The following is a 13031-nucleotide window of genomic DNA, read 5'->3' on the forward strand; positions in this document are numbered from 1 at the left end:
CTGCGCACTGAGAGTAAGAGAGCCAGCCGCGGCAGAAGCAGCATCGAAAGCTCTCTTTTGTTCGCTGTTAACCTTTCATTGTAGGGCAGCTGTAATGCTCTTGCGCTGTTGTTGTTGCCGCCCTTGTTTAACATTATGTTTCTGCGTTAGTAGTTAACAGCTGTTTGTACGTTAAGTTTAAATTTTAGTTATGAAAATTGCAATATCCAATAAATTATTACATTTGACAAAAATTTGAAATTCGAAATTAAATAAAATGAAGATAAAACGGTTGCGTGACAGTTGGGAAATCGGCAGACATCACAATCGGACCATTTTTTTTTTTTTTTGTTCAAGTCAATATAAATACATATACAGTATGAAATATGTACACATTTAGTATAAATTGATAGACAAAAGCAATAAGCGGGAGCAGTTATGGGCTGATTAATAATCTCCTTATAGATGAGTGGCGTTGATAAAAATATATAATAAGTGTTTGCCCATTAAAAGTGTGTTCTTATTATGAAATGATTTGCTTAGCGAAAAGGTTCCGTTGAATTTTTCAAGGGTCATGAGAAGGCAGACTGACGTCTGAATCATCAATTAAACGAGTGAATTAGGAAAAAGAAAACAATATTTTATAGAACTTAAATTTGTGAAAGACTTAAACAATTTAAAGTTGATATATTAATTGTGTAGCTAATTGAAACTTGCACATTATATGGTAGTATTAAGCTATTAATTTAATGAAAGTTAATTGGTCTACGGTGACTATTTGCTCAAAACACGCTCGATGATCTGTAACGTCTGGGCCTCCTTAAGGAAAGTTCGGTGTGTGCCCTCAACAACATGCATATCAATCTGGGCAGTGCAAATCTATAGAGATTTTTAAGATAAATATTTTCCAAAAATTTCCAAACACTTGTATTTTTTTTGATCGCTTACCTCTTTAAGACCGTAGTCGTCTTGTGACATTATCGCATTGTGTTCCGCCGATTTGATCAGTACAACATCACTGTTAAGCTGCTTTACTCCCTTGTAGCTCTCGGATAACAAAAGCTTCTGCTTGAAGCATGATCGGCAGCTGTTCTTGATCGTGACTGAACATGCAATTTAATGTATATTTATTTCTTGGAATTAAATGAAATTGTTATCAATATGTTTAGTTGTGTTTAAAATGCTTAAAAATTATTATTTTTTTATTTATTTTATCTTATATAGACATTTTCAGTGTTGACCAAAATTAAATAAGTTAGTTGCAGACTCCCAAATAATGATGTGCCACATGAAAATCGAGTCTTGGCTAAGTTATGACAGTTTGAAGTTTTTTATGGAAAAGTCCCAAAGTGATCAAAATTGCCAAATAATGATCAAAATGGCATGAAAATCGGATAGATTTGGCAAAGTTATGCAGTTTGAAGTTTTTCTAGTTCAAAATAATGATGAAAATTACGCATGAAAAAAAGCAAAGTTAAACAGACGAAAAGTAAAGTTCGGTGGAGTTTTTTCCTATCACTGAACATTGATATTTAAGTGGCTAGACACTCACCACGTCCTTGGTTTGCTGAGTGTGCGCTGCCAGGGTATCCGCCAGCTTGTCCAGCTTTAATGTCCAGGTCTTGACGCCGTCGAGCAGTTGCAATAGCTGCCAAAGTTATAAAATATTAGTTTAAAAAATTGTTAGGGGAGTGAATGTGAGATAATGACCTGGTTGTAGTCCACATCGGCGAGCAGTGCTCCAAAGTAAGCCAGTGTCATGGATTGCTGGCGATTTAGGTCGTCAGTCTGCTTCTTGGCCTCCTGGACATAGCCACTGGCCATGGTGGGAGCTCCGTCCAACATAATGACTTTGACGCCACATCGACGCTGCTCCAAGGCGACCCCAATGGCATGAGCCAGAAGGCAGCCATAGGAGTAGCCCACAATGTTGTAGGGACCACGCGGCTGAAGTTTCTGTATCTGTTGCAAGTAGTATGCGGCACAGGCTTCAACTGAGTCGAGGGGCACCTGCTCCGTGCACTGCAGTCCGTACGCTGGGCAGGTGAGGGAGGCGGCGAGGGCCTCAACGGCTATTGTGAAACCCTCGATGGGGGCAAGGAAGAAGACGGCCGGTTCGCTGGACTCCTTGGTCGCCATGGAATCCAGACGCACAAGTACGTCCTGGGGTAATACTTCCTTGGCGAATACCTTGCGGGTTTCATCAGTTTGTGCAATGGTCGTCGACTGATTCGCCGACGGATTCGATGTGGCAATTGACGCAGAGCCAGCTGTTGATGAAGTCGGTGCCACTTGTGTCGCCTGGCTATCAATCTGTTTGAGTGCACTAAAGTCCAACTGTCGGATTTCCTGCGCTGACAAGACCAAATCAAAGTTCCTCTCCAGCGTTTGTTTTATCTCCGTGCTCATTAGGGAATCCATGCCCAAGTCAAATAGTGTCGTCTTATCCTGAATGCTATTCACGTCCCGCAGTCCCATGATATTGGCTATGGTTGAGATGAGACTTTGTCCGGTTGATGCCTCCGCCTTACGCTTTTCCGCCAGCACCATCGATGCCAGGACAGGATGAGGCTGTTGCATGAAGATATCCAATGTTTGGAGGCAGCTACCCATACGCTGGGGCAGAGTCCCTCCGATGACAGTATCATTGTTTCCCATATGCTCGATAATGAGGCCCGTATCTCCGATTGCTCCCCATTGGATGGCAGTACCAGGATAACCCTCAGCCTGTCGTTGCTCACAGATGCGCTCCATAGCCGAGTTTGCCAGCCCGTAGCTGGTCTGTCCCGGATTACCCTTCCAGATGCCAAGCTGGAGAAGCAAATGAAGTGTTCCAGAGCTGGGCACATACTCCGCGAGTATTGGTCTAGGTGCTTTGTGATTAATATCTTGGGCGCTGCGACTGCCTCGAAGTTCTTTATCGTTTGTTCCTCAAAAAGTGAATCTCTTAGCACCGCGGCCAGGTTGAAAATACCACCTACCAAGGCCATTTTATTGCTGCTCTCTAGCATCTTCCTGCAGCCAGCATCTGTGGTGACATCGTTGATATCAATGATCACTTTAGCGCCACGCTCGTGCCAGCGTCGGATCATCAGGGCTTGGTATCCAGTTTTCAGACCCGAGTGTGAGTTCAAGATAATGTGACGTGCACCGCGGTTCACCAACCAGTTGGTCAGCTCCAAGCCGAAACCGCCTAGTCCTCCCACCAGGATGTAGCTCTTCTCGGGATGCATATAAGTACGTGGAATGGCGTTGATCAAACGTGGCTTGGGCAACGCCAATTGCTGCTCCTCGTTGCGAACCTTGATGACCACCTTGCCAATGTGTTTACCCGAGGCCATAAAGCGGAACGCCTTCTCGATCTCTTGATCGGTATAGACAGTGGTGGATAGAGGCAACACAGCTCCGCTCTTAATGCCTCCGGCAACGAGTGACACCACCTGCTTCTGCATCTCCTCCTCGCCTTCCATGACACTATCAAGCAGAATGCCATGGAACGAGGTGTTCTTCAGGAACACGGACATACCCAGTGGACTGTTGTTGCTCAGATCAAATTTGCCAATCTCGAGGAAGCGTCCATTGAGTCCCAGACAGCGGACGGATGCCAGTAGCTTCTCTTCTGAAAGCGAGTTAAGCACCAACTCTACACCTTCGCCCTTTGTCTCCGTCATGACTAGTTGCTCAAAGGATGTGTCACGTGAGTTGCCAATGTTCCGAGCCTGAAGCTTGGGGAAACGCTTCAAGAGGAACTCGCGCTTCTCCTTGCTTCCCACCGTGGCGAAGACCGTCAGTCCATGATGCAGGGCCACGGAGATGGCAGCCTGGCCCACACCGCCAGATCCTGCATGGATCAGGATGCGTTCACCCTTCTTCATCTGCCCACGGACAACTAGGGCGTAGTAGACGGTAGCATAGACACAGGGCACCGTGGAGGCCTCCTCCATGGTCCACTTGTCGGGAATATCCCAAAGGAGATTCTTGTTGGCCAGACAGTTGGTAGCCAAGGACTTGGCTGGCACCATGGCCATGATGCGGCAACCATGCGAATCCCGACCGGCAAATTCCAGCCCCAAAACGCAGTCCTGGTGAGCCAAGTTGCCAGGCAGTGCGTCCACGCCTAGTTTCCCGGATGCCAACATAATGTCCCGGAAGTTAAGGGGTGCATAGTAGACAGTGCAGGGTTCCCATTTGCTGGCCATTTGAATTTGAGTTGTGGTGCGTGGACTTTCAATCCATTTGAGGGAGGAAAGATCACCCTTGACTAAGGTATTGACATAGGCTTGCTCCACAGTGAGTAGGGGCTGATTAGCCTCCAAAGGAAGATGCCGATAGCTACCCCAATCGCCGTTTCGGTACACATTGATGGACAAGTCCTTCGCCAACTGATTTTGGTAGAAAGGTTCCGTCAGGAAGAATGCGGGTAAGCCTAGATCCTGCAGCAAATATAATCGCACACGGTTGCCCAAATGCTCCCGTTTCAGGCAGGTCACAAAGCCCAAAGCTCCTGTGCTGGGCTCCCCCTGAGCTACCACATAGATTAGTTCCGTTTGGGTTTTAGCCAATGCATTTTTCAGATCTGCAACCCATTTAAAGTTCTCATTGGTCAGGCGAATAACCATGGACATGGAGCGATTGTTATCGTTGAATTTTTTGGCGAGAATCAAGAGACGATCGCTGTCATAGGCTTGTTCTAGGACAGGCAAGAGTTGGAAGCGCTGCAGTTGATCTCGTCCCGTGGCTTTATAGCTGTTGGCACTTTCCTCCAATAGAAGGAAACCAGTCTCCGGCTTAAGACTATCAATGCTGTGCTGCAATTGAAGGCCTGGCGATTGCAGCAGGTTAAGGGCATATAGAAAGTCGCACTGTCGTTCCACAGTCGAAGCTGCAAGATCCGCTGCGATCACTCGAACTCCCGAGTCCTTCAGCAATTCACTTAGCTCTGACTCATTGTTGCTGGTGGTTGCTACGATTAGATCGGCCACCAGAATGGGTTCCCTTTCGATAAGCTCAAGCAATTTGACAGCCGTAAGATTCTCCGGGCTGTTGCGAGTACCGGCAATTTCCACACCCTTGATTTTGACAGCTCCTCCGCTGTTCTCAATGATCAACTGCATTGCCACGGTCAAGGCCATGAGCCTAGCACGTTCCTGATCCCCTCGGGGAACTGTTGCCTGCTGATACGGCGTAAAGCTGTACCGCTCCAGACTGGGACGTCCTTGACCGCCTGATCGACGTTGCGTCTGTGCCGTCTTCATGTGATGTATTTCAATACCTCCGCATTTGATCACGGATATACTACGATGCCAGGAGACGGGCAGCTTCTGTTGGTGTTGTTTGGTCAGCTCAAAGTGCTTAAGGGGATCGATTACAACACGCTCAATTCCCGTGGGAACGTACAGTTCCCGTAGAGAATTACTGAGTATGCAGAATTGTAGCATGGTGTCCATAAAGCTGATCCAGTTATCCGACCATAGGAGACGTCCAGCTACTGCAAGTATGTCCATATCCACGATACCCTGGAAGAGACCACTATAATCATAGCCCCTCAATCGCAACTCTTTGTAAACATCTTTGGTATACAGTTTAGTTACTCCAGCGCTGCCGGGAAGATCGACGAGTTGCAGTTGCTCCTGCTGCACGTTGGCGACCAGCTGAATCTTTCCTGATGCCACCAGGATACTACCCTCACAAATCTCAAAGCTGCCCTTTCCCTGGAAATAATTGACAGCCAGTTTGACGGCCGAAGCAGCATCCAGCCCGAGAATGGTAGCGCGATGGAAGATGACGTCTTCGAAGACAACGGGCGTACGCTGGTAATCCTTTCCCTGTTGCTGGGCAAGCATCATCCAAGCGAGCGTAAGGTAACCTGTTGCCGGAAAGAGTATACGACCATCGATTGTATGTCCGGCCAGAAAGGCGTTCTCCTCCTTACTCAGATCAAGTTCGATGCTTTGTTGACTGCCCTGTCTGCCGCCCTTGAACTTCGGGTAGTTCCACTTTTGCGTGTGATCCCAGCCGATGAGTGAACTCAACATGGGAGTGCCTCGACAGACCGGATAACTGACTGCTGGCGACAGAGGCAATCTCAGCAATTGTGGCTGACCACCCGCTGCATACAGCTGACCAATCTGACCTAGAAGGAACTCTGTGTTGTTGGGGTGACCCCGCTGCATCAGGCTTACGTAGCTTATTCTCGGTCCCAGCGAACGGAGTATGGCCCTAAAGAGTCCATGCGGTGCGATCTCGACAATCAATGCATTCTGCGGTATATGACGAATGGCTTCATTAAAGAGCACTGGCGATATCAGATTGTTGATAAAATATGCTGCAGAGGCTGTACGGCTGGACGCAGTTTCCCAATCCCTCTTTGGAACGCTGGTACTGAGCCAACGTTGGGATCGTTGCTTGGGTTCCGTAATCAGACGCTCCAGATTCTTGCGCAACATTGGAGCCGCATCTGCGATATATCTGCTGTGGAAAGCATAACCTCCCGAACCCACAGCCCTGACGAAAACGCCCGCTGACTGCAGTTTCTTAATGGTTGCATCCATGGATGCAATCGGACCAGAGACTGTGCAGTTGTCATCACTGTTGTGACAGACGGCATAACAGTCCGAGGGTAAGTGCTGCTTTATCTCATCCCAACTGAGTCCGACCGCTGCCATTTTGCCCTGCGGTAATCCCGGTGTCTCCAACACACTCTTGCCACGCCAGTAGGCTGCCAGCACGGTCTGCTCGGCGGTAAGGCAACCATCCATGTAAGCTGCTCCCAACTCTCCGGCCGAGTGCCCAATAATGCCATCCGGCTCAATGCTCAGCGTCCTCAAGAGGTCCGTCAGTGCGACCTGTACGGCCGCAATCGATACGAAGGAGTAGAGCATGTTGTCGAAAGTACTTTCCGTTGATCGCGTGAGCACTTCAATCAGATCAAAGTCCATTGGTGCCAGGGCATCGGCACAATGTTGAATGGACTGCTTAAACACCTCCAACTGCATTAGATCCTTAGCCATGCTGGCCCACTGACTTCCCATGCCAGCGTAGACGAACCAAATGGGTCGTGGCTCCTCCTCGTACGGTATAATTTCAATTTTGGATGTGCCCGTGTTGCCCAGAACGGCAAAGCCACGATATGGATGCAATGGAATTGGCTGCGAGTGAATGTCATTGATCAGTGCTAGAAATTCGTCATCGTTGCGATGCTTAACAGCTGCATCCAATAACTGTTGGACCGCCTGATCGGTACGGCCAGAGCAGACAACAAGTTTCAGCGATTGATCCTTTGCCCTTGCGATGGGACTCTTGTTCTTGGCGTGGGACTTGAGGATGACATGAGCGTTGGCACCGCCAAAGCCAAAGGAGTTAAGTCCCACAATTCCACCCTGCCAGGGCAGATTGCGGTCCACCACCTTGAGCCGTCCCTCGACCAAAGCGGGTACTGCCGGATTTGGCATGCGATAGTGCAAGTTCTTGGGTATAACACCTTCTTCCATGGCAATGATCATCTTGGCCAATGCGCTAACTCCCGATGCTGGCTCCGCATGCCCCATATTTGATTTGACCGAACCAATCCACAGCGGATTGGTTCGTGTGGGACGGCAAAAGAAGTTGCTCAGCATGTTGGCTTCCTGATCGTCGCCGACCGGCGTACCGCTGCCATGAGCCTCGACGTAGATGACCTTGTCGGGACTGAGACCGATCTCACCGTACGTCTCCCGGAGCAACTGTTCCTGCATGCGACCGTCGGGAAAGGTAACACCCTGTTCCTTGAACCCATCCGTATTAATGCGCACATTGAGAATGGAGGCATAGACACGTTTTGCCAGCTCCCTGCGCTGCAGGAATACCACGGCACATGTGTCGGCTCGGGCGTAACCATTGGCAGCCGCATCAAAGGTCTTGCAGGCGCCATCTTGGCTGACAATCCCCAAACGCAGGAACTGCAGTGCGAAAATCGGTTTCAGTATGAGATTAACGCCCGCTACCAGGGCATAATCACAGCGACCAGCCCTCATATCCGTATAGGCGTGAGACAACGCTACAAGGGAGCTGGAGCAGGCGGTGTCCACAATGAAGCTGGGACCCTTAAAGTCAAACGTATAGGAGATGCGATTGGCGAACATGGCGCGGGCGCATCCTGTCAAGCAATAACCATTAATGCTGCTCGGCTCCATGTTGGGTATCTCATGTTCCGTCTCCACAAAGGAGAGGCCTATGTAGACGCCGGTACGGCTTCCCCGTAACTCCGACGGATTGATGCCCGCATCGATAATGGCTTCGTGTGTCAGCTCCAAAAGCATCCGCATACAAGGATCCATCAATTCCGCCTGCTTTTGGTGCACACTGAAGAATTGGTCATCGAATTTCTCCAGATCTTCATCCCGCATTTTCGCCATGCGCTCCGGTAAACCATATATGCCTATCGTAAGAATCAGAAAGTAAGTGTAGAGCTCTACCGCTTGCGTTTAGACTGCGAAGCAGTAACAAGGTAACGGTATCAAGGCAAAAATATGAAACTAGTGGGCCGGTGCTACAGTCGAGCATACTCGACTGTCGGAGACCCCGTTCTTACTATGGCAAAAACTAATTATGGAAAAAATTAAAAAATATTTAGTTAACTTAAATGTATATTCTATCAGATTGGTTACGTGTCTCATAAAACATAAAAGATTTTCATACTAAGACTTGATTTTCGCCCGATCGGTCCTATGACAGCTATATGATATAGTGATCTGATTTAAACCAACTTTGGACAGAATATAAAAAACCAAGTTATATGCTTATTTTATCAGTTTGATTACGATATCTCATAAAACAAGAAAGTTTTTCATACTAAAACTTGATTTTCGACCGATCACTCCTATGGGCGCTATTTGATATAGTGGTCCGATTAAAAAAAGAAACAAACTTGATCTGCCTGCAGTATTGATCTACATACCAAATTTGGTGTCACTAGCTTTTAAATTGTTCTTATAATTTGGATATGACATTTTTTTTTCGATTTGTGGGCGATAAACTTGATCTGCTTGCAATATAGAGGAACCTACATACCAAGTTTGGTGTCTCTAGCTCTTATAGTCTCTGAGATCTAGGTGTTAATACAGACGGGCAGACAGACAGACGGACATTGCTATATCGACTTGACTTTTGATGCTGATCAAGAATATATATACTTTATAGGGTCTGCCACGCCTCCTTTTGCCTGTTACGCACATATTCGTTAAAACAAACCCAATAGACCCCTGTACTTTTTTTTAAGGTACGGGGTCTAAAAATAGACAGTGATGGGAAAATAAGTGAGTTTCCCCATTTTGATGCAGAATCAAAAAAGAGCAAATATAGTGATTAAATGGATATTCCGCAAGGAAATCGGTAAAGTTTTGACAAGGCTATGATAGCTTAAAGTTATCGAAAAAGTGACAAGAAAAAAACGGACATGATGGAATAAAAATGAATTTTTCAGTTATTATGGATAAATCAAATTAGAGTTAAGTTTCAAATTTACATGAACTTTTGCGTCGTCAAAAATATTATCGAGTTAAACTAGTTGAAGACCGCTTTCGCGAAAATTCTGTAATGAGTTATGAAGTTTCTTAGACTAAAGGTTTATTTTCATCCACTTTTCTGTGGCAAATTTAAGATATAGTGATCCTCTACAAGGATATGAAATGAAAAAGCAGTATATTTCGTAGATAGTTTACCTGCCTCCCAACGTCTGGGATTATCTGTGACCATATCAATGCCGTTGAGCAAATTCTGCTTGAACTCTTCTATGTTACTGCTCTCCGGCAATTTGCCCGATAGTCCGGAAATGACGATGTCACCCTCTACCACGGAGTCATCGTCATTTGTTGCGTTCGGCTGTTGCGCTTTCTTCTTATTAGCCATTGTAATGATTTATTTAATGTGGTTCAGGGTCGGATAGGTTATCACTTTAACTAAAAACTTAAAATAGATATATGAAAAAAATATATCATTAAAACATTTAGAGTCAATCGCTGGAGGTTGAATTTTAATATAGAAGTGATATAAAAAATACTTCCACTTCTCTTTGTTCCATTTTATACAAAATAATATATTGAATTATTTATTTTATTACTAATAGAAATGCAGTATACAACGATGAATTATCTCCTAGTGCATACATAAAATTTCATTCGTTTTTTATATAACTTTAGTCAGAATCTTAATCAGACGATTAGCCCAATCGATTTATGCACATTGAGACTATATATATTAGCTTGTTTCCATGCAAAAATAATCTCAGAATTGAATTCTAGGTTGATTAGAGGTAATTTAATTGCAACAGGTAAAATTAACACTCAAGAAAATATATTTTTTATATGCAATATTTTGTTTGAAATGCTTAGAGGCTTTTAGTTTTATAACTTTTAAAAGTTGTGGGGTTTTTCTGGTGGTTTTTAGCACTCTTGCCACTGTTTTCTAAAATTTTTTCCACATGAAGGTCATACTTGTGGTATCCTTAATATTCGTCTTTTAAGGACAAGTGTGGTTTTATATGAGCGGTATTTAGCCGTACATATAAAAGAAATTATTTAATTTTCGTAATACACCACTGGTTTAAATAATTATAGTTAAAAAATTAAAAATAAAGATTGAACATTTTGTATATTTATGTAAGTTATACATATTTGTTTTTCGGTGTAATTAATGTTACTGTTACTGTTTCACATTAATTTATTTACTAGTTAAAATTTTGTTTCTTTTCGGTCCTTGATAATATATGTTATTCACATGTGCAGGCTTATTCGTTTCGTTTTTATACTTTTGATCGACTTATTGCGATTATTTCGCCTTTATCAGTTCAATCTAAAAGTGTGAACAATTAAATTAGATTCTGTTTTAGGAACTTTCGATATGCGATTGTAACAAAAACAACAAAATTTTAAACACGCCACTTTGTGGTCTAATTCTTCGACAAATGTCTCGACCTTTGCGAATGTTGCACTTGAAATACACTTGAAGAGTTACGCACTAGATTGTGGAGTATAATCACTTTCACTCACATTGCAGGCACTTTACGAGTATATCCTTAAATATCCTTTGATTTGTGTTGATCGCGTATACGAAAAGGATATTATCGAATGTTTATATATATTAGATATTAGATATGGGATATAGGAAATATAAATGTTTGATCCACGATAATATCACAATCGACTCGGACCTGATCCGACGGCACACTGAACGCTTCGCGCAGTCTTCGCATTCTTTTTATGCTTTCAGACAGACGAGGGGGGAAGGGAAGAATATAGCTAAAGCTAAGACTGCATAAATAATTGCCTATATCCATACTAAATACTAAGCGATTTCATAATGAGTGCGGCACGAATTTGATCCACTGAATAATTCATTAAAATGCTAAATTAAAATTTGCCTCAAAACGATTTTAAACAGAAAATGCGACGCACACAAGGAACCAGGACAGGTTCGCTTACCCCTACCCCTATTGGGTACCCCTACCCCTTCCCACCCAAATTAACAATTAGTCCAAGTGTGCGTCGCCATTTTGACCCAGTTTTTGGGCCCAGTTCAATAACACAATAGCCCAAAATTGTTAAAACAACAGCTTTATTGTTTACGACTGCGAGTCTTCGTCGTTGTACATCGTTTCTTGCCCTTTTTGGACGCCAGGGGGCGTCTTGTGGTGCCTATCCGATAAGTTGCTTTCCTAGATTTCGACTTGGCCTTAACCGAAGCACGCCTTTTGTTCTTGCAGGAGTTTGCTTGGGTTGTCCTCATCTACGGATTAGACATTATAAAGTTGTTTGAATTTTTTTTTTCTAATAATTTTAATATAAATTTTTTTTGATAGGATCTGAATCTGATTATGTTTATTTGTTACGACTTATACAATATTTTTGTTTTATGACAAGAAAGAAAACGTAACAATTGGCACGTATTAGCCGATTGAAATTGGTTATTTAATCAATTAATATTTTTAAAACATGTTCCAAATTTTGACAACCATACCGGTATTTCGAATCCGAAAGAAACAAGAGATCGTTAACCGTAACAAAGTTAAAATGAGAAGTTTTTGCTAAACAGATTTTCGAACATAGCCGAAAGCGAAACTAAAACCAATATGCGTTTCGGTTTGATACAGATTATTGATGATTTTTTGTAGGCAAAGCTTCAAATAATGCACAAAATGTAATTAACTTAATTACTTTTTGAAATCTCTTACCGTTTTGGCCAGACGTTTGATCAAACTGCGACACTGTGTCGGCGGCAGTGCTGTATTCTTGATATTCGATGCGCTTGGCTTCAGTTTGAATGGCATTAGCACCTTCTCCTCAGTCAGAGAGAGTAGTCCAATATTCATGCCCAGCTCGATGGCAAATTCCACGGCACGTTGCAATGATCCAAATGGACTGATCACATCCTCGATGACCACATCCTTCATATGCTCGCACAGCTCTTCGGTGGTTGAGCCTGCTCAAATATCAGATCAATTAAAAAGCGATTCAGCAGACAGAATAAATTGAAGGGGTAATTACTTAAATCTGGCTTTCGACTGAGCAGATCCAACACGTATGGCAGCAAGGATGTTGTATTTGTTTCCATTTTAAATTTTTCTCTTCCAAAATTAAACTTTATATTTTTAATAAATATTATTGATGGTTTTCTTGTTTCAGCTCTTGGTTTTCCTAACGTATGTTTTCCGATCTAAGTTTATTTTGTTTATGAAGAAATTTTAAAATATATTCCATATACCATATAAAGTGACAATTATTTTTAGGCTTGCTTGATAATATTATTTTTAACTCGAACTGAAGAATTAAATCTACTTCTGTGGGTTGTATTTTTAATTTTATAAAATTTATTAAGAAAATTGCATTACATTCTTATAACATAGTCAACGAAAATTAATAATTTGAATATTTTAAAAACATCTAAATCGACAGAGATAGATTGAGATTAAAGGTATCCACAGAAAGTATCTATTAAATTGGCTTAGGTGCAATGATCTCCGAGATTATATAATATGTATTCATTTATCAGCGCACTCTCCAAATCTAAATTAAGCACAT

At 43.4% G+C, this 13031-nt stretch overlaps 2 protein-coding genes across 2 annotated transcripts; both read right to left on the reverse strand.

The window, feature by feature from the left end:
* Positions 1–399: 399 nt before the first annotated feature.
* Positions 400–11182, reverse strand: LOC117780165 (fatty acid synthase). The gene is given in 7 exon segments (XM_034616590.1): positions 400–858; positions 928–1078; positions 1533–1627; positions 1690–2777; positions 2780–8395; positions 9678–9914; positions 11004–11182. Coding segments are annotated over 6 exon segments (7242 nt in total). The 5' UTR covers positions 9865–9914; positions 11004–11182; the 3' UTR covers positions 400–753.
* Positions 11183–11812: 630 nt separating this feature from the next.
* Positions 11813–12659, reverse strand: LOC117781084. The gene is made up of 3 exons (XM_034617802.1): positions 12498–12659; positions 12185–12432; positions 11813–12130 (listed from the first exon to the last, which is right to left on the reverse strand). Exons 1-3 carry the CDS (start codon positions 12562–12564, stop codon positions 12038–12040), a joined length of 408 nt encoding a protein of 135 aa, XP_034473693.1. The 5' UTR covers positions 12565–12659; the 3' UTR covers positions 11813–12037.
* Between the last annotated feature and the right edge of the window lie 372 nt (positions 12660–13031).

This window comes from Drosophila innubila (genome assembly GCF_004354385.1).
Source record: "Drosophila innubila isolate TH190305 chromosome 2L unlocalized genomic scaffold, UK_Dinn_1.0 4_B_2L, whole genome shotgun sequence".
Lineage (NCBI taxonomy): Eukaryota > Metazoa > Arthropoda > Insecta > Diptera > Drosophilidae > Drosophila > Drosophila innubila.